The following is a 23081-nucleotide window of genomic DNA, read 5'->3' as shown; positions in this document are numbered from 1 at the left end:
GAATAAAAATCACGTGCTGAATATAAATCGCCGTTATACTATTGTCTCTTTTTGTTTTGCTTTGATAATAATTGACAAAGTAGGACGAAAAACCGCATGAGCGACTGGTCTACCCTTTTCTACAACCGGGACATAAAGAGGGCGTCTTCTACAATTAATGGAAAGCATAACGTGGATAACATATTAATTTCTAATGGAACGTTTAGACATGCTGATAAATTAATCAATTTATAACGCTAAAATTTAATAAAAACTTTTTTAAATGTCTCGAATTTAAAGTCAGTATGCACCTCAAACGAAATCTTCATTACTACAAGAAATGCATTGACGTTTTCGAAGCGAAAATTTTGGTACAGAGTGACATTCAGAGCATACTGCCTGACCATTTTTTGCGCCACGTAATGGATTCATTTATACAAAATAATGCTTAATTTTGATAAACGCCTACTTCATCACCAAAAAAGTTTTGCAGATTGGCCAAACGAATGTAGTTATTTTTTCTTTCTTACGAAAACGAAATTTTCGCCAAAGGTGCATACATGCCCTTAAGCTAGAGAATTGCAGTACTGCTGCCATTCTCACAACATCGAATTTAAAGCTCCAGACGCAGCTCCAGCGAAATTTTTGGTTGCAGCCAAAACATTTATGTTTCCACTGGGATTTAGTTGTCTAGACTAAAAAATTGCGATTATTTTCCTCGATTTTTCATTTCATTTTCACTTCATTTCTTGTTGCGTGAAGCTTTCAAAACATAAATTTTCACTCGTGGTTGCAAAAAAATTATCCAATGCCTATAATGTCACCCTGTTAAGCAAAGAAAATTTCATTTGAGCTGCATACTTGCAAACGAAATTTTTGGCAACGGTATCGAAACAAAAATTGCATATCTGCAAACGAAATTGTCGGTAATGGTACCGAACCGAAAATTTCGCTTTTCTTATGGAAACGAAAAATTTAGTTTTAGGTGCGTACCGCCCCTTAAGTAAAATCTGAACTTAATAATCATCTCAAGCTAGATTGCTAAATAGAACACGTTTATAAATTACAATTCCTTGGGTTCTTTAATCTTCTTTATTCATTCTTTTTTCAGATACCGGCGTCGAATTAGAAGTTGCTAGACACTGGGTTCTGGTTACTTGCTACAGTCATCCTTTTCTATGATTGCATGACTTCAGCCTAACAAAACAATTCAGCTGAAGAGACTGTATTAGGCAGAGAGAAACAAAGAATTGTGTCGGATGAGTCAAACATATGAGACAAAACCCGCTTTTAGAACTTGAACTTTTTTTAGAACACCCACCGTTGGAGAAGCACAAAAAGAGGTTCACTTTCAACACTTGTTCAATTTCAACGCTAACTGCAATTATTTTTTCGCATATACAAAACAAAAAACACTGCACTACATAGATATAATAAAAAATATTAAACAAAAACCAAAACTGTGATTTCAAGAGGAGAAAAGATTAATTGTGTGCGCAAACACAATTTTTGGTAGTGGAGGAAATATTGAACAAGACAAGAACACAAAGCGATTGGAAATCATTTTTTCTTTTGCCATACAAACACAAAAGAGAAAAACGAAAATTTGCAAAAATATACAAAGCAAGAAGAAGCAGCAGCAGACGAAGAATTAGTACGAAGGCGATACCACACTACTACAAAGCCGTCGCAAAGAAGTGAAGGGGAGACTACTAAAATAAAAAAGTAACGCCAAAAATAAAAATAATTTCTATTTTTTTAACAAACAAATATTACCAAATTCGTTTGATACCAATAACGAAACTAAAACATAGTCTTTAAATTATCATCTCAAAACAAACAAAAATAGTCAAGATATCGGGGCATTTATTACCTACCACTTTGGTGTGCTGTGTGCTGAAATAACAAAAAGAAAAAAGCAACTGGAAAAATCTCTTCTGATTACATCCTTTGGACGTCGTTTATATCCAACCATTATTATATCCATAAAACAAAAAATATTTGCAGCCTTAGTGTTTTCTCCACAAAAATAAGAAGAATCTTCAAAAAGCAATATAACCAAGTGCTTTATTTAACTGGAACTGGTAAGTAAGAATAACTTTATGTATGTAACTTTTCTTTTTTATACATCAAAACCATGCGGCATTTGCTTCCTTTGTTGTAATTGTGTTTTTTTTTTTCACCTTTTCCATAAAGTTAATGTAAATTTCTTCCGGCATAACATAACCTAAAAAATTTTTGGAAACATTTGTTTTAAACGTTGCCTTTGTCGGAAATTTATTAAGATATTTCTCTTTTATAGCTTCTTTGGTGTTTGTTCGCTGGTTAAGGTTTTTTTTATTATCCAAAGAAGACCCTGAGAACCACGCATATTTGGAGCCATTTGTGCAATTTCTTCGTTTTCTCTTCTCAATGTTTCATTTTTGTTGTTTTATGTGTTTCTCATTATAGAAACAGAAGCCGAACTGTTATATCCATTGCGCCGTCGTTTAATTCTAAATAAGTTGCGCCGTCGCCTTCACACTTTAATAATAATAAATATGCTGTATGTTGGTTAAGTTGCCAAAGTGCATGTGGAAAATAATCCTTAGTATTCTTGTATAACTCGAATATTTTTCGAACTATAGTCAGCATTTTTCTTTTTACATTCTTAACCAAAGGATCGGCTATACTAATTCTATAATTGCGTTTGTAACAGCTCGAAATATTGATTTGTCACCAAATATGCGAAGTTTTGCTAAATCTCCTTGACATTCTATGTCGTACTAGCCATGTCCGTTCGTTGTTGTTGTTATAATGTTATATTTTGTCTTCATTAATAATCCTAGATTTGCTAAATAATCAGAAACTAATCCAGAGGGATCAGTCGAGTAGGACTGTCTGGACAGGTCAAAAGAGGACACACATTTAGTACCTACGTTGGCATCAGAACTTCTGCGACTTGCCGGCAGCGGTTAACCTCTTCAAGTGCTATGGACGACAAAGTGTATCTAAGAACGTCATTCCTCCGATATATGTACACCGCTTCCAAGGGAATGCTGCAGCTTGATTAAGAAGCTCCATTTGGTAACGCTGAACTGAAGATTCAGCATTAATTCTCTGGGCGTTGGTTACCGATCCACAAGATAATGATTTGGATGACTGCTGCGATGACAGCTCTGTAGATAGTGCTTAGACACCTTACAATTGTGTCTACGATCGAGGCTGTACCTTGTTTCACGGCCATTTTGTTTCAGATTTGGATAAAGCTCCCATATACATCTTAGATTCAACTATTTGAACTCCTAGAAGTCTCAATTTTTGTGCAATATGAATTTTGAATACCGCTCATGGTAGTTCGTAGTTTCGAAGGTTTACTTTATCAGGTGTTATGATCGGCAAATGGTCCCTAAAATCGGCATTCGCTCGGTAGCTGTTTACTTGTCGGATGGTTCTAGGTCATGAAGATTCAAACAGGGCGGTAATTGCCCATCTCCATGTTGTTGATTTGTACGATGACAGTCCACAAGAGGATGCTTAGACCGTATAACTTGTTCCTTCGGAATGCAGTGCATATATTTATTAGCATTTTGCCAGGTCTGTCGCTTAACTAAAGAGTCCAAACTTGCGCTGCCAAGTTTACCACTGGCCAGCCAATTTTTTAACAATAACCTATCAGAACCGGTGCCGCCCGGCCTCCCACTAAGACTCTCCGCTCGATACCGCTAATTGTCCGTGACTGCCGTTGCAGCTACTCCGAATGGAGCATTGCACTATCCGCAACTTGAGGACGAAAGCTCGTAGCTAAGCTTTTCGTGACAGCAATGAACACCACACTGATCAGACCTCACTGTTCCAGACTGTGTTGTGTTCACAGCTAATCCGTACCGGAACTGCTAACTTTATCACAAACTGCGGTAGCATTTGTGGAGGATTTCTCTCACATCAATAAGTGCTGTCCAATTTAAGTTTCAAGACCGAATGTCTAGCCGTATGTCGACACTACATATCTAGCAGAGAATAGATTGCTACAATTCGCTTTTATAACGCATTCATAGTATCGTTGCTTTTGACTTGTCTTCATTCAACAAAATAGCAAGTGATGTTGCTTTCAAATACATTCATTGTTTTGATGTGTGCTTCTTTATGCTTTTTTATATAGTGTCGTTACACTACAAGCAACAATCCCATGGCAGCCGGATTGACCCGATGGAGTCCTTCATCGACAAGTGCTGCCGCTGCTGTACAACACACTGCTTTAACAACAACAACTATAAGCAATAACATGAAATCAGTCACACTAAAAATAAGAGATGATTCGCACCATTCGTTCAGTATTTGTTGATATTTTGGTGTGGTGCGAAGCAAGGAGTTTTGAACTTTAGACAAAATTAAAACGCTCTTACACCAACAGCACCTTTCAACATAAAAAGTTAACCGATCGGGAATATATGTATCTAAAATGAAAGGTATTCGAGGGTAGAGTACGAATATCATAATTTAAATTTGGTCCAAGTATCTAGAGGACCGGCCCAAGTCCAAAACTGTCGGAAACCGCCCCAAAATGATACTTTGAACGATCATGCCAATAATGGACTCAAATGAAAGAAATCTTTAATTTGTATCCAAGTATCTGGCTGGCTCTAACCCCTAAAAATAGGTTGACTAATCCTACACAATCTGAAATTTTTATAGATTGTGTAGGTTGGTCTGGATTGAGAAAAAGGCTATATAATTTGTTGATATTGGAAAGTGGGCTGACATACAAATCTATACAATCTCTAATTTTCCCAGATTGCATTTCATTTGAGTTCCATATTGTCCCGATCGGTCCAATTTTATTTTTGGCATGCCCACCAGATTTTTGAACCAAACATTTTAAATATCGCATTCGTAATTTACTCACTAATAAATTTCAGTTGAGTCCCATATTGTCATTATCGGCCAATATGGCTGTTTGAATGGGGGTTTAGGTTGGGGACGACTTTCTAGATACCTGAACCCAATTTATAGTGTCAAATTTGAACTTTACTCTCAAAAACATTTCATTTGAGTCTCATATTGTCCCGATCGGTCCAATTTTATTTTTGGGTGTGCTTTTGTACAATAGTAAGGGGGAGGCCCCTTCCGATATCAACAAATTACATAGTCTATTGGTTTTTCCAGAACATATTCGTAGTCTAGTCCCGAATACCTTTCACTTGATTCTCGTATAGTCTTGATCGTCCAATATACATATATATATATATATATATATATATATATATATATATATAAAGGGTGATTTTTTTGAGGTTAGGATTTTCATGCATTAGTATTTGACAGATCACGTGGGATTTCAGACATGGTGTCAAAGAGAAAGATGCTCAGTATGCTTTGACATTTCATCATGAATAGACTTACTAACGAGCAACGCTTGCAAATCATTGAATTTTATTACCAAAATCAGTGTTCGGTTCGAAATGTGTTCAAATTTTGACAAATTTTGTTCAGCGATGAGTCTCATTTCTGGTTGAATGGCTACGTAAATAAGCAAAATTGCCGCATTTGGAGTGAAGAGCAACCAGAAGCCGTTCAAGAACTGCCCATGCATCCCGAAAAATGCACTGTTTGGTGTGGTTTGTACGCTGGTGGAATCATTGGACCGTATTTTTTCAAAGATGCTGTTGGACGCAACGTTACGGTGAATGAACACATTTCGAACCGAACACTGATTTTGGTAATAAAATTCAATGATTTGCAAGCGTTGCTCGTTAGTAAGTCTATTCATGATGAAATGTCAAAGCATACTGAGCATCTTTCTCTTTGACACCATGTCTGAAATCCCACGTGATCTGTCAAATACTAATGCATGAAAATCCTAACCTCAAAAAAATCACCCTTTATATAGTTTTGGGGTCAGGGCGGCGCCCTAGATACTTGTACCCAAGTTTTAATATCAAATTCGTACTCTACTCCCAAATAACTTTCATTTGAGTTCCATATTGTTCCGATCGGTCCACTTCTATTTTTGGTTGTTGCTTTTGGGGTGATGAGGAGGGTCCGCCCCTTTTCCGATATCACAAATTTATATAGCCTCTTGCTCCTTCCATACCAATTTACACAATATGTGAAAATTTCGGGAAAATTGGTTCTGCCGTTTTTGAACAAAATTTACGAACCATTATTAAAATCTCACATTGGTCTATATGTTCGTTTGGGTTGTCTTTAGGTTGGCGGGCGGTTCCCCAGACACTTGGGTTCAAAATTATTTTGGCAATCTCTTTCCCAATACCGTTTCACATTCTATGGTGATAAGTACAACAGAACTTTACAAAGTATTTAAAAATATTCCCTTTGAAAGTTATACGGCTTTATTCAATAAACACTAAAATGATTCATACCATTCACTGCATATTCGTTGCCTTTGAGAGTATTAGGTAAGATAAACAAAAAACACGGCACGGCTTTCGTCATACTCTTTTTGTGAATAGTGTTGAATGATTTTGTTTTGAAATGACGTGTGGAGACAACAATATGCATTTTTTTTGCGAATGGATTCATAGGCACTAAAAATGGCTGTCAATCCGTTCTCGGGAATGAAGTACAGAAGTTTTATTTTTGGTCAAAATATATAAAATGTTGGCATTCCATACGCGTGATAACAGCAAGTTATATCAAGGGGGAAAGGGAAAGTGAAATCTAGAACACACCAGCATATGTGAGCACCACGCAGATCAATCTGTGTGGTGTTCATTGCTATCACGAGAAGCTTAGCTGCGAGCTACCGGGCGCGTCCACAGGTTGCGACTATTGGAATGCTTAATACGGAGTAGCTGCTAGGGCAGTCGCGAACAATCAGCGTTATCGAGCGCATAGTCTCAGTGAGAGGCCGGGCGGCATATATTCTAATTGCCTATGATGCTCGATATGGCAATAACAGTTATTAGTTAGCGCCTTTAAATAACCAATTGCCACCCTGTCCCCGCGGCGATGCGTCCATTGGAACGACCGGAACGAGCTTGCTCAGAAGCTTGACGAGGATCGCCACCTCCACATGAAAATGTGGCTAAAACAACAACAGTATGCTATCTAAGCTTTATATACTGTCATCTCAATAACCACCTTGTGGCTAGGCATCCACCACATAGAGATATCAGGTGGATCTACATGATCTAGAACGTGAGGTTCAGCGCCACAAGAGAGAACTTCTAGATCAGGCGGCGTTTCAAGCTGGTCTAGAAAGCATTCACGCAGACATGTTATCCGAAGCGGTGAACAGCAACCGAGTGAAAGCATGTCTTGGAGATCGACAGCCACCCGTTGCACCTTAGAAGTTAATTGGATTACGTCGGAGGCAACCGCCTCAACTCCTACAGATGCCACCGTTTTGGATGTGGGACCCGATTGTAAACTGGGACCAAACGACTCACGCCGTCTGTTTAACTGTCCCGCCAATTGTACCTGACTTAGGACCAGATCCATTTGGACGCACACCACTTTGTCGGAGAGTGCCTAGATCTAAATATTTAACAGAATCCAGTAGATTAATGCATGAGCACAATCCACTGCTACAAAAGCTTGTCAATCCCATGGCAGCCGGTTGTACGTACCGGATTGACCTGATGGATTCCTTAATCGACAAGGGCTGCCGCTTCAGTGTACAACACACTGCTACGACAACAACAATAACCCTTAAAAGGTTTGCTGTTGTTTTGTCACCTTTAAGGCGATCTACAATATATTTGATTTTCTTCACTTTCTAGTTAGGGTTACCTTCTTATATAAGCTACCAAAGTTGTTAGTTTTATTACCGGGAAATACTTGGTCTATGATTGGGAATTTCGGCAAATTACAATCATAGATGTTTTCATATCGAGCTGCACATCTGCTCAAGTACTCATCGAACAAAATCCTCATCTTTTCAATTATTTTGCATACAAAAGCAAATTTAAGCTTCTTTTCTCTATATTCAATCTTTCGTATTTCCTTTTTCATATTTTCTTTAATTGGTGCAGCCTTTTATTTATTGCATCGTTATAAAAACTGTGAATTTTTTTTCTTACGTGCACCTGGATTTGTTTGCAGTTCAATTGCGTTGAGGTCCTTTGAATATGTGCAAGCATGCCAAAGATCTTACACAAACTTTGATATAAGGGGTTTTCGTTTTCTCGTTTGCAAAGCCAGATTGGTTTAACAATGCAAATATGCCATAAATAAAACAACACTAAATTAAGTGTGAAATACCTTTGTTCAATAAAGTATCAGGTTTCAAGTACAAAATGCTTGACATTTAAGATAATTTCTCACCATTTATGTATAAAAAAAGCCACCACAAAGATTATTTTAAATCATTTTTTTGAGATTCTACCACCTTAGAAGGGGAGTATTTTTTCACATTCTATTTGTAAAAAAATCTAAGGAATGATTTCTGAAACAAAGTTGAGTTATCAAGTAAAGTTTATGGGTGCACATAAATATGTATATTGGTATTCAAAACATGCATCTGATGACTTAATTTTAAGGAAAAGTCAGTGACCCATACAGGAGACCTTCCTTAATGTCCCAACCTATATGGCGAAATTTGTTGGTTTATTTGATTACAAACTATTAGAATATAAATGGCTTAATGACGTTACTATCCACAAGAACAAATTTTCGTTGCAATCCGATCTTTATCAAATTTATTTTATAATAAAAATATTTTATTATTTTATAGTTATTTTTTTTTTTATAAAAAATAATATATAAATATATCAATAGTTTGTTTGACCAATAGTATGTTTCCGATTCCGACCATAAATGAATTAAATGCTGAACATTGTAGAAGTCATTGTGTAATATTTCAGTCCATTCGGATAAGAATCGCGCCTTGTATGAGCTCAAGAAGCAAAGTCGGAAGATCGGTTTTTATGAGAGCTGTATCAAGCTATAAATCGATTCAGACCATATTGGACTCGTATGTTGAAGGCCATGGGAGAAACCGTTGTACAAAATTTCTGCCAAATCGGATGAGAATTGCGCATTCTAGAGGCTCAAGAAGTCAAGATCCAAGATCGGTTTATATGGCAGCTATACCAGGTTATGAACCGATTTGAACCATTCTTAATACAGTTGTTAGAAGTGATACCAAAAAAACACGTGCAATATTACAGCCAAATCGAATAAGAGTTGCGCTCTCCAATAGCTGAAGAAGCCAAGACCCAAGATCGGTTTATATGGCAGCTATATCAGGTTATGAATCGATGTAAACCATAATTGGCACATTTGGAAGTGGTACCAAAACACCGCGTGCAAAATTTCAGTCAAATCGGACGAGAATTGCGACCTCTAGAGACTCAAAAAGTCAAGACACAAGATCTGTTTATATGGCAGCTACATCAAAAATGGACCGATTTGGCTCATTTACAATACCAACCCAATCTACACCAATAAAAAGTATTTGTGCAAAATTTCGATCATCACATAGGAGCTATATCTAAATCTGAATCGATATTGTGGAAGTCGTTGAGGAAAGCGTCTTACAAAATTTTCGGAAGAATGGTAAATAAATGCGCTTCCAGTGGCTCTAGGAATGAAAATCGGGCGATAAATTTATATATATAAAGGGTGATTTTTTAGAGGTTAGGATTTTCATGCATTAGTATTTGACAGATCACGTGGGATTTCAGACATGGTGTCAAAGAGAAAGATGCTCAGTATGCTTTGACATTTCATCATGAATAGACTTACTAACGAGCAATGCTTGCAAATCATTGAATTTTATTACCAAAATCAGTGTTCGGTTCGAAATGTGTTCATTCACCGTAACGTTGCGTCCAACAGCATCATTGAAAAAATACGGTCCAATGATTCCACCAGCGTACAAACCACACCAAACAGTGCATTTTTCGGGATGCATGGGCAGTTCTTGAACGGCTTCTGGTTGTTCTTCACTCCAAATGCGGCAATTTTGCTTATTTACGTAGCCATTCAACCAGAAATGAGCCTCATCGCTGAACAAAATTTGTCAAAATTTGAACACATTTCGAACCGAACACTAATTTTGGTAATAAAATTCAATGATTTGCAAGCGTTGCTCGTTAGTAAGTCTATTCATGATGAAATGTCAAAGCATACTGAGCATCTTTCTCTTTGACACCATGTCTGAAATCCCACGTGATCTGTCATATACTAATGCATGAAAATCCTAACCTCAAAAAAATCACCCTTTATATATGGCAGCTATATCTAAATCTGAAACGATTTTTATGAAATTCACCAGAGTCATGAGAAAATCCTATCAAGAGAATCGGTTAACAAATGACCATTTTATTGCATTATTACTGCGAATCGGACGAACATGTATATGGGAGCTATATCCAAATGTGAATTGATTTTATCAATTTCAATAGGCGTCTTCTCTAGGCCGAAAAACATGCCTGTAGTTTGTACACAAATTAACATGGACAGACAGACTGGCATAGCTAACTCGAATTAGAAAGTGATTCTTAGTCGATCGGTATAATTATCAATGGGCCTATCTCTCTTCCTTTTGGGTGTTACAAACAAATTCACTATACTGCGAATCGGACGAACATGTATATGGGAGCTATATCCAAATGTGAATTGATTTTATCAATTTCAATAGGCGTCTTCTCTAGGCCGAAAAACATGCCTGTACCAAATTTGAAGACGATCGGATGAAAATTGCGACCTGTAGTTTGTACACAAATTAACATGGACAGACATTATCAATGGTCCTATCTCTCTTCCTTTTGGGTGTTACATACAAATTCACTAAGTTATAATACCCTGTACCACAGTAGTGGTGTGGGTATAGCAAATAAAATCTTACTTCCCTTATTGTGAATTATGTATCTCCTTATTGAACGGGAATTTAATGAAATTTCAGAACGCGAATGTTTAAATCGATCATTATTTATTATTAAAACCTAAAAATTATGTACAAGATATAACATCCACTAAAAACGAAATAAAATTTCATTCGATTCGAAAGCTCACTCGATAATGTATGCGGTAATTCGGCCCCTGAATTGTTATAGTAATGCCTATAGTTGAATAAGGCTTTAGCCACCTTGACACGCGTCAACAAAATATATTCAAATCTTGTATACTTTTGACGATACTTTGGTCTTATTAGGGCCAAGTTATGCGATAATAGGAAACTTCGGTAGTTTTCCCATAGCGCCTGCTGCTCTGATCACTGTTTGGCTCTGCATGTGTTAATGATTATGTGATGAAAGCATGGGATCTTAAAAATCATTGGCATCATAACAAACTCTTAAGCAGCGGAATCAGCAAATTCCAATGTGGGATGGCATCCATCGAATTTTTCATTTATTATTTCATGGAAAAGTGACAAATTCTTTACATCAAAAACTGTAAATTTCATATTGCATATGCTTTACTCTAATTGACTTAAACTTTGAACATATCTTATAATAGCATTGTGAGCTGTCTCCAGTCACCCAGTGCTCCTAGAGTCTCATTTGCTAAACAGTTCACTTCTATAGCAGAGCACAGGCAGTAAGTTAGTTTTAGCTAAAAAAAGACGTATGTGTTTTGACGTAAACTATTGTGTCTAGTACAGTGTCCTTAACATACCAAATATTTTTCCAGTAGTGGCAATTATGTGATCGGCCCATGTAAAAGAAATTTCAACTCGTTTTTACTACCACTTGTATGTCAAAATTTTTATAAATAATGATTGATTCTTATATTTAAAAAACCCCGGTTCAATAAAAGGATACATAATTCACAATACGAAGGCCACCGTAGCACAGGGGTTAGAATGTCCGCCTATGACGCTGAACGCCTGGGTTCGAATCCTGCCGAGACCATCAGTAAAAATTTTCAGCTGTGGTTTTCCCCTTCTAATGCTGGCAACATTTGTGAGGTACTATGCCATGTAAAACTTCTCTCCAAAGAGGTGTCGCACTGCGGCACGCCGTTCGGACTCGGCTATAAAAACGAGGCCCCTTATCATTGAGCTTAAAACTTGAATCGGCCTGCACTCATTGATATGTAAGAAGTTTGCCCCTGTTACTTAGTGGAATGTTCATGGGCAAAATTTGCAATTCGCAATAGATATTTCGAACGATTTTACTCGTTCACGTATGCCGTAATTCGGCCCCTGGTGTCGATTTGAAATGAAGAGGTAACCGGGTATAACCGACTGCCAAGGGATTGAATATTCCAGTTTATAGGATGCACCATTTCGCAGTTCGCCGAGCAGCATTTTGACAGATATAAATCTTATTTCACTGCATGTCGCTTAACTTTCCTGCCTATATAATCGCTGCATACTTCGCCACTAACTGGTCAATTGTCTTTGTATGTAGTCAAGAAGGTTTCTTTGTCTATACCTCATGTGCTACATCATGCGAGGCCTTGTTTCTACTTTTATCTTAAAATTTCTAGCAGAGAAGCAAGCAAATTCTACCATATAAATATATCTAGGTGGGGGCCCAAAGGCGTCTGCACGGAAAAGAGAATAAATCCACCTAGGATACATCCTGTTTCACCCTACGGGACTTTGACTTCTTATCTCTAAAATCTACATATGTGTGGCGACAACAAAAATAATAGTTCCCCAAAATAAGCTTTTCAAGGATCTCTAACCGCATGTCTTCAAAAAAAAAAAAATCTCGTTCCACGCCTTAGTCTCGGCTGGAGGGATGTGTTGGCGATGTCCACAAAAAGCTTTCCATGGGTGACTATCGGAAGCTTCAGATATTTCAAAAGCCAAGTTGACACCTCTATGGCTCAACTTGCCCTGTTTGGGACCTACGGAAATATGTGCGGTTGTTGTTGTTGTAGCCACATTTTCAAGTGGAGGTGGCGATCCTCGTCAGGCTCCTGTAGGTAAGCAAGCTCGTTGCGGTCCAAAGGACCGATCACTGCGGGAACAGGGCGGCCATTGGTTCTTTAAAGGCGCCAATAACCCGCCTTGTTATATCGAACGTCAAAGGCACTCAGTATGTGTAAGAGCCGGTGCCGCCCGGCCTCTCACTGAGACTCTCCGTTCGATACTGCTGATTGTCCACGACTGCCGTTGCAGCACTGTACACCACATAGATCGAACCTGATTGTTCCCGCCTGTGTGGTGTTTATAGCTTTTCCGTGCCGGGAAATATATGCGGTCCTAGAAAATCTCCAACAAGGCTCGGGAGGAATAGTGCCTCAAACGCCTTAGCAGCTGGCGAGAAGAGGGGAGTTCTTTTGGATTCTGCATTACTCAAATGCTTTACTGATTTCAGTAGCTACTCTGTCCCTTATAATTTTCGAGATAAGGTCCAAGGGGCAACGGTTAAAAGATGGTCACAAATATGGGGCTTTGCAGAGTCCATGTTGATGCGGTCCATTTTTATCTGAAGAGGTCTACAAATCATAAAGTTTCTTTCTCAACTATGTAGAAGGCATCTTCCTTCGCCTTGCAGATTGCTACTTTAACTTAACTCAGCCTTACCTATCATATAGCAAAACTTAAATTGTTATGAACTTACGTATTGGTTTTGAATTCTATGTGAAGAACATCATAACCGTAGGAACTACATAATGCAGCGTTGACATTGTTGCTTTCGGATTCTTTTTTAGACAAAATACTTAATATGCCAATTTTGGAAGTTCTAACTTATATACGAAATCTCCTGTTTCATTCTTTTTAGTGTCAAAATTTTGCATTGTCAACGGATCAACTAATTTTTAGATTACTGCATTTGGGCTGATATACTTTTTGGCGACATCGTCGTTCTCACCCCATAACTTGTGCGCCTATCTTCGTTTAAGGAGTGAAGATATTGGAGAATTACTAACACCATTTGTAAGACTGCTGTAGTGAACAAGTCTGGTGAACGCGAAAGAAGAAAACGAAATGGTAATGGATGCAACTCAACCCCAACAACCATCACCACAATCGGTTGGACGTGAATTTGTCCGCCAATATTATACGTTGTTGAATAAGGCTCCAAATCATTTGCATCGCTTCTACACCAACAACTCTTCTTTCATACATGGTGAATCAACACTTGTTGTTGGCCAGAAAAATATTCACAATCGCATCCAGCAACTGAACTTTCACGACTGTCATGCTAAGATCAGCCAAGTCGATGCTCAAGCTACACTTGGCAATGGTGTTGTTGTGCAAGTGACTGGTGAACTATCCAATGACGGGCAACCAATGCGTCGCTTCACGCAGACCTTTGTTCTCGCTGCTCAATCCCCTAAAAAGTACTATGTACACAACGATATCTTCCGTTACCAAGATATGTACCCGGATGAGGAGGTCGATGGTGAGTCTCGCTCGGAAAACGACGAAGAGCATGATCAGCAACAGTTGCCGCTACAAGTACAAACTGTAGCCACAAGTGCTAACGACCAGCAGGGCCAAGTTGTCAATAGTGGCGGTAATGAGCAGCAAGCAATGTCGGGTCAGGTGATTGCTAGTGGAGGTAGTGCTGGTGGCGTATTGCCGCAACAACCAGCTCAAGCTGTTTACTACTCCATGCCAACCGCAGGTGGTCGTCCAATAACTGTTTTACAACCACCTCCTGGCGTGGCTGGAGTGCCAATTCCCACTGCAACCTTTACTAATGCCAACACGGCTGGAGTTCCACCGCAGCAACCACAAGCGGCAGTACAGGCTAACGCTAGCGGCGCAGGAGTTGCTCAACTCAATGGCATAGTGGCCCATGATGAGATCATTTCAAGTATGCCACCCGCCAGTGTTGCCCCACAACCACAAATGGCAAATCAATCCACCTCTCCTGTTATGCCACAGGCGACAGCTGCCGTAGCTGTTGGCAATGCTGCTGTGCTCAGCACCCAGGCATCAGTGGGCGTAACTGGTGTTCCCGTTGCCTCTGCAACAACGACTGGATTGCCACAGAATGCGGCAAGCAACACAACTATGCCAAGTTATCAACAATCGCCGGTAATCCAAACACATATCTTACAGCAACAACAACAGCATCAACCTCAGCCACCACAACAACAGATACCAACACCAATGCAACAACAACAGCCACTACCGAATACACCCTCCCAACCACCACAACAGCAGCAACAACAGACTATGCAACAACAACAAACTCAAACACCATTGTCCTCCACTTCAAATGTAACCGATGTTGATGATGCAATTAGTTCCAATAACGGTGTCGGAAGCACGCAACCACCTCCACCATTGGTTGCTGCCGAACAACAATCCCGCCCTAACACAGCAGCCAACGTTGTAGCGAGCGGCCAGACAGTTTCTTCATCACCCAGCACTGTGCTCGAACCTCCTACACCAGCTCCCATCGTTGAAGACTTTAAAACCATCAACGAACAGCAACAGCAGGAAAAATATGAAGCGGCCAAACAACAGCAGCAGCAACAAAATGAGCCCAAAACGTATGCCAATCTTTTTAAATCGTCATCTTCCTCCCCAAGTAGTTTTGTGAATGCTGCAATGCAGCAACAACAACAAATACAACAACAGCAGCAGCAGCAGCAACAGCAACAACAACAGCAATCGATTGTCGGCGCCAGTAGTGGTGGAATGTATGGCAACAGTTCGTCAATAGGTTCGGCGGGTTCATACTCACAATCTGCCAGTTCGACGCCATCGATATCAGTTTATGGTAATCGTAACAATGATAATGGTTCTTCCATTCGCCAAGATAATAACAATGGACAAAGCAGCGGTGCTGGACCATTACCACAACGATCGAATACAAAAGGATTCAACAAAGGTTTGTATTAACATTGATACATTTATAACAAGCGCATTAATTTTTAACCAGAAAATGGCTTAACTCTATATATAATTCTTTTTTAGGAATTTTCAAAATTTTTTTAGGAATTTTTTGTCGCTTATTTAATAGAAAATCTACGGTTCCATGACTTAATGAAATATATTTTGTCGAGCGCTAGGTCTAGTGCTTGACTATAATAATTTCATGGTATCTTTGTTTACTTTGCTCATTTTTTCCCAAGGAAAAAAATGATTTTTCTCTCAAACACTCCAAGTACTACCTCATCTGTTTTCGCAAGTACTTGTTTTTGTCACATTTGCATATGGTGGTGACGATACTCGTCAAGCTTTTATAGGTGAGCAAGCTCGTTAGTTATTTAAAGATGCCAATATCTCGCCTTGTCGTATCGAGCATCATAGGAGCCACCCGTCCTCATTGAGACTCTCCACTCGAACCACTGATTGTTCGCGACTGTAGTTGCAGCTACTCCGTATGGTGCATTCCACTATACGCAACCTTTGGACGCGCCCAGGAGCTCCCAGCTAAGCTTCTTGTGATAAAGACGAACACCAACAGATTGGTGCTAAAAGTTCCAGTTTGTGTGGTGCTCTTAGTAATGCCGTGTTGGGATTGGGTATTATAAATGGGCAATGTCGGTTCAGATATTGTTTCAACCCACGAGATATACGCTTACACTCTCCAACACCCACACAATTCAGCCCAGCTATCTCCATAAACAGATATAACCAATATATAATCTCATCCACCGATTTGACTTCTTGAACCCCTGGGAGCCTCAATTTTTGTAAAATTTTAAATTTTATATGTAAAAAACGTTTATACTCCAACACCCACACCAATCCCCGGCCAGATAGCGATTTTAGTTCTTAAATGTCTCTAGGCCTCAATTTTTATCCGATTTAGATAAAGTATGGTAGGTGAAGTTTGCTCATGCCCCCTAAAAATCGATTCCCCTATTTAACTTCTAGAGACCACAAGAAGAGGGTGTATCTGCAGCTTACTTACTCAGATGAGTGCTAATCTCTGTTGTTGCAAGGTAATGATCTTAATCATTTAAGATGCCTTGGATCATTGGATAAATGCCTGTAGGCGACCACAACATGATCGAACACATACTCTGGTGTGTTGCTTTCTAAGCAATACCCTTTTGGGCTGTTATCGCAGAGAGCATCTAAATCATCTTGTGGATAGGTATCCACCGCCCAGAAGCCTTTAGGTAGATCTACATGATCTAGAGCGTAAGCTTCAGCGTTACAAGAGAGAACTTCTAGATCAAGCGGCATATCAAGCAGGTCTAGACAACATACATGCAAACACGGTAGAAGATGCGGTAAATGGTTACCGGGTGAATGTAGTCCTTGGAGAGTTTCTGGGTCTTGACACTCAACAGAGTCAAGCAGACGAAAGATAGAGCACAACAAACTGGTACAACAACAACATGATCGATTCGTTTTGAATGCCAAGTTTGCGAAATACATATATGTCTTATTTTTTTCCTGCGCGTTTAAAATTGTACGGCAATTGGACCAATGGTACCTTACTTTAAAATTTTTCAATTAAATTTTCCTAACAGAGTTTTATTCTCTTGGCCAGTGCAGCGTTCGTATGTACTCTATTGACAGCATAGAAATGACATAGAAAAAAATAAAAATTGGTCTCAATCACGAAATTAACTGATTAAATTAATTTTTTTAATTGAAACTGCTTCAATGACGAAAATGATAATACCAATCACAGTTTTTGAAAAAGGTGATTGAAAAAAATTTCAATTGAAAAAATTGCATATGCATTAAATTTTTTAATTGATCCAATTAAAACATAATTGAAACTTTCGAAATATCCAATTAATTTTTTAATTGGAGCAATTAAAAATTTTATGCAAAATATGCAAATTTTATACTCAAATTTTTACGAAAAGCGCGCTATACAGGGCGCCCCCTTGATTACGATGCAACATGGTTCACATATGTAAAACTCCTGGAACATGCATTTGAGGTTTATGATTGGGTCCATGATCACTCTTTAGGAACAAAACACCTCCGGGGATTATCCAAAAATTAAACAGAAAATATTGTTTCCGAGGTAGTAACTTTATGCATTGAGAAGTAAATCCAAAGAAAAACATTTACCCAGAATATGTTATAATTAGATCGATGAAGTTATGCCATTAACATGCATATTTTTTTATCATTAATAAGATTGGAATTGCGTCCAGAAATTTAAAAAGGTTGTATATATAAAGAGTGTTTATCAAAATTTTAAGCGGCTAGACTACTATTTGCCTACGAAATTTGGATACTCACCACCTCGGGTATATATGTAAACCACGTTTCGTCAAAATCCGGTGAAAAATGCATACCTTATGCCCCATAGCAGCTATATCGCAATATGTTCAGATTTGGACCAAGTACTAATAAGCACAAGTAATTGTTCAATTGTGTATTACAAAATATAGCTATATCTTAAAATAAACCGATCTGAACCATATACGACACGGAGGTCGAAAAGCCTAACATAAGTCACTGTGTCAAATTTCAGTGAAATCGGATTATAAATGCGCCTTTTATGGGGCCAAGACTTTAAATCGAGAGATCGGTCTATATGGCAGCTATATCCAGATGTGGACCGATCGGTGCCGAAATTGAAGGATGATATCGAAGGGCCTAACACAACTGTCCCAAATTTCAGCAAAATCGGATAATAAATGTGGCCTAAGACCCTAAATGGGCGGATCAGTCTATAGGGGGGCCATATCAAGATATAGTCCGATGTAGCCCATCTTCGAACTTAACCTGCTTATGGCCAAAAATAATCTGTGTCATGTTTCAGCTCGATATCTGTTTTTAATTATTTATTATTTGTTTAGCAGGAGCTTATATATTGGCTTTAAAAAAACGGGAAGTTCGTAAAAATTGTTTAAAATTCTTGGCCGAGCTCTTTTTCCAATTACTAACTCCTTGCACTTGTATGCACAATAATGCAGTTAGTCTTTCCCTCTTTTACACCTTATGTCGATCTACGACTTCTTCATCATTGCACAAAAAAAATGCTTTCAGGCAAACGCTTTCAATCCCGTTTTGTTTAATTTTTCAAACGTAATCGTAAAACTGAAGCCACCGTAGCTCAGAGGTAAGCATGTCCCCTTTTGTCGCCCAACGTCTGGATTCGAATCCTGACAATCCTAATGTTGGCGACATAAGTGAGAGCAGCCATCGTTTATCATTCAGCCTAACTCGAGTCGAAGAAGTTAGTCCCCTGTTCCTTAATGAAATTTTCATGAGAAAATTTGCAAATTTGCAAACGTAAAACGTGTTTATACTCCCGGATAACAGAGGTAATGGCGCATAATTGAGTTAATCGAAAAAAAAATATTTTCTATCCCGTATAATTCGACCATAGGCCGAGTCTTCGAGAGATTGAAGACAGGAGGGGGATTATGGACGTAACACTCTGCCAGGGTTTTCTGGCTATTTCTGAGTGATGTCTATGAACAGAGTAGATTCTAATGCACGGAAAACGCGGTGCTGTTTGTTGTCCCACAAATGATTCACTGACACTTTAAAATCGTCAATATCTATAGACGGTGTAGATATCAAGTAGTCAGAGGCTCTGGATGTTTTAGGCATGAAGAATCAATGTGATGTCCGTTGGTCAAAGCATGTATTCGAAGTGTCGAAAGAAGCATTCAAGTGCTTGGGCTTTCTTTAGCGGTGTAAGAAATATTTCACTCCCGCTGATCTCCTTAATATCTACACTACGTACATTAGGCCGAAGATGGAGCTCCAAAATCATCCTTGAAGCAGCTTGATCGTGTCCAGAGGCGGGCGTTAGTGTTTGTAGGAGATGGTAGTGTATCAAACTCTATTTTTTCCCTTGAACATCGTCGAAATGTAGGTTGTGTGGCGCTGTTGTATTGATTCTTTCACGGTGTGTGTTCTTCGGAAATCAGTCTTCTGATTCCTGACTTGAAGTTGTTTGCAGAAATGCAAGATTTTCTAGAAACGCGCACCGGTTGGTAGTCGATTAGCCAGCTGATCGAACCATGCACTACCGAGAGAATTCTTTTTTCGCAAGGACCGTTCGTATGTGAAATAGACATCCGGCGGATGTTTTTCCCGCTACTGACGACATCCAGAAATTCAAAGCAAGTGCCAATTAACACTACTCCCTCCCTCTCCTCCATCCTATCCTTAACTATCTTCTCCAGGGGGACACCCCTGCGTGTTGGTTGATTGAAAAAATAATAATGGAGGTTCTCGGATAATCGAGGTCGGATTGTGTAATTACTTAATAGGCCTGATGGCTAATATTACATGTTTTGAAATAAATGAAATGTAATGAAAGAATCGGTTCCACGAAACTTTACGACTATATATAGTGTGTTATTTTTTGTGTCACCTTGAATGGCTTCAGTTGTCCTATTGTAATTTTACTTAACATTGGTACCAACTTTTCTCTGAAAAGTGTTTTAATTTTAATAAATTAACCTTCCGAACCTTGAGTCATCCGTTACCGTTGCCGAAGTACAAGGTTCCTGTGGACTTTTATATGAAAACGCATTTTTTTTTTAATATTTAGACATCAATGAAAAAGGTCCCCAGGAACCTTGAAAAAACGTCCCCAGGGGTCTTCTCACCCGCCGGAGGGTTAAAAAAACTATTCAAGTGAAAATGAATGCTGGAAACTATATATGTCTGCTTTTTTTTCTTGTTTATAGATTTTGATCAACGCCGGACTGGTAACATTCAACAATTTGGAGATAATCAACAACTGTTCCTTGGCAACATTCCTCACCATGCTTCCGAGGAGGAGTTGAAAACTTTATTCAGTCAATTTGGTTCTGTTGTTGACTTAAGAATTCTATCGAAGGGCAGTGGTAAAATTCCCCCAGGTGGTAGAAATCCCTTGAATTATGGATTCATTACCTACAGTGATCCAGATGCGGTGCAAAATTGTTTGGCCAATTGTGTAAGTAAAGGAAACGCAAATGTTATTTGTTCTTGTTGCATTAATAATAAAACATTGTTTCGATTTGTCTATATAGCCCCTTTACTTCCCCGATAACTCACCCGATGGACAAAAACTGAATGTGGAAGAGAAAAAACCAAGAGCTCGTACTAATGATATGCCACCACGCCAAAATATGGGCGGTGGCAGCGGCATGAACAATATGAACAACAATCAGCGCAATATGTCAAGTGGTGGACCACCATCGCGTTCGCTCTCCAACTCTGGCAGTGGGGGTGGCAGCATGATGCGGGGTAACAGTGTGGGCAACAACAACAACAGCATGTCACGTGGTGGCTCCAGTGGCGGCGGTGCCGGTCCTCGCATGGGTGGTGCTTTTAATCGTAACGATAATCGTACTTCGAATGGCGGTAGTGGCTCACAAATGCGCGGCGGAAATAATTCGCAGACACAAGGCAACAGTTATAGTGTAAGACGCTAACCATTAATATTCTTCTATCATCCACAAACTCCAGCTCCACAACCACCACCATCATTACAACCACCACCTCCACCACCATCAGCAGCAGCAGTAGCAACAGCAGTACCGACAGCAGCCGCCACAAACACAACGACACCTACTCGTCCAATCAATTGTTATGCTCCGAATGCTGCAACAATTGTCACATCAACCAACACAGCTCCTCCACCACCACCACCTACTCATTAGAAGTCACACTCTGAGAGGGTTAAGCAAGAAAAGAAAAAAACTCTAAAGGGTTCATACTTTCTTTCATTCATTCATTCGTTCGTTTTATGTTTCCATCTTCTTCTTCTTCTTCAACAACAGCAACAGGCAGTACAGCTCTTTATTAAATGTAATCTTTATAAGATGTAAGACGCGTAAGCAACTTTTAGCGTTCCTTTTTTTATTTAAATATGTATTTTTATATATATATGCTAGAGATTTAAGGATTTTTATTTAAAATTTATAATACATAGTATTTTTCTTGTGTATTTTTTCGTTTTTGTTTTCGTTTTTCGTTTGATCTGCCCAAGCTGCCTTCATACAAATGCTGTTTAGTCCTAGATCTGTTGATTTAAGAGAAGAAAGTAGGCACCACCCAAACTACAACAACAAAATAAAACGAATATAGAGAGCATAGGCTCGCTGCTACAGTTCAGTTAAAAGACATTAAGACTTGAGGTGCCAATTGAAGTTGTTTTAAATACAAATTCGATAATTTTTTTATTCTTCGTGTATTTATATTCCTAAGGGATGAAGAACTAAATATTAGTTTATTTATTTTTTTTTTATACAATCTTTATAAAGACTTTATAGTATTTGGTTGGTGGAGTGGCGAGAGGAGTTTGTGTGTGTGTGTGTTTAGGAAACCATTAATATTTTTTCTTGAATGAATGAGCTTCAAATTAGTGATTGTTGGCTGCTGTTTAGTTTTTCTTTTCATTCCGCCACATTCATTTAAACCTTAAAACAAAAAAACAAAAGAAATCATCTAATGCTAACACACAATCATTTTTTAATTTGTAATTAAACGATAAAAAAACACAGAAAAATGAAAGAAAATCGAAAAAATATTTTATATTTTTTTGTTTAAATAATTCTAAATTATATTGTTGAACTTATTTTTTTTTTTTGTTTTCTAACTCTATCAATATTTTCTCATACCACATACAACAACATTTCATACAACAAATCAAAGACTAAGGGCTTTTTAAAAAGCCATTTAAGAAAGAGAAAGAGAGAGAACACACGGCGGCGCCTTAAACAAAACAAACAAAATTACGTATAACAAAAATGTATTGTCCTCCTCTTTATATTCTTTTCTCTAAACTACTACTATATAAAAAAACACAACAACAACTATAAATATTGTTTCACTCAAGCTCTCATAATTTTTTAAAAGAAAACGAAAATGTATCAGCGGTTAAACAAAAAGAAAAAACAATATCTTTAAATTTGTCTCTTTTTATTTTTTTTTTTATTAAATGATATTGATGAAATGAAATTATTTTAATTTAATAATAACATTTTTTTAATTTATAAATCTTTATTTTTATTTTTAAAGAAACAAAAAAAAAAAAAGAAACAAACAAACAAACAAATACACAAAAATATGATGTAATTAAAAAAAAAGAAATTGTCATAATTATTTTTTTTTAATTCAATTTATGAAAATATGAAATATTTTCTGGGAAAATCATAGATAATGTTTATCTAACAGCTCTGCATGGCATGAATATTACCTAGCCGCGGCAATCAATCAACCAATAAACCATCTGCTAATAGTCTAGGTTGTTGTAGTCGCTCGCCATACACTTACAAAATTCTAAATGCCCATGGCCAAAGTTCTTGTATTCATCATCACTTAATAAAAACGCCATATTCATGGAATAAATAATCGTTTAAGCTAT

The 23081-nt window shown here is 38.1% G+C and overlaps 1 protein-coding gene across 1 annotated transcript; it reads left to right on the top strand.

The window, feature by feature from the left end:
• The first annotated feature begins 1292 nt into the window (after nt 1-1292).
• LOC106083474 (ras GTPase-activating protein-binding protein 1) lies at nt 1293-23068 on the top strand. The gene is made up of 5 exons (XM_013246518.2): nt 1293-1704; nt 1829-2063; nt 13608-15674; nt 20416-20666; nt 20743-23068. The coding sequence occupies exons 3-5, from the start codon at nt 13814-13816 to the stop codon at nt 21145-21147; spliced, it is 2517 nt and encodes an 838-aa protein (XP_013101972.1). The 5' UTR covers nt 1293-1704; nt 1829-2063; nt 13608-13813; the 3' UTR covers nt 21148-23068.
• The last annotated feature ends 13 nt before the right edge of the window (nt 23069-23081 follow it).

Source organism: Stomoxys calcitrans, chromosome 2 (genome assembly GCF_963082655.1).
Source record: "Stomoxys calcitrans chromosome 2, idStoCalc2.1, whole genome shotgun sequence".
In the NCBI taxonomy this organism is placed as follows: domain Eukaryota; kingdom Metazoa; phylum Arthropoda; class Insecta; order Diptera; family Muscidae; genus Stomoxys; species Stomoxys calcitrans.
This window is presented reverse-complemented; position numbering and strand designations above follow the sequence as displayed.

Excerpts from the sequence above, each read along its gene's own strand:
- LOC106083474 (XM_013246518.2), top strand. The coding sequence starts at position 13,814 with ATGGTAATGGATGCAACTCAACCCCAACAACCATCACCACAATCGGTT. Across the intron at positions 15,675-20,415 it reads TACAAAAGGATTCAACAAAG|ATTTTGATCAACGCCGGACT; the intron begins GTTTGTATTAAC and ends TCTTGTTTATAG. Across the intron at positions 20,667-20,742 it reads AAAATTGTTTGGCCAATTGT|CCCCTTTACTTCCCCGATAA; the intron begins GTAAGTAAAGGA and ends TTGTCTATATAG.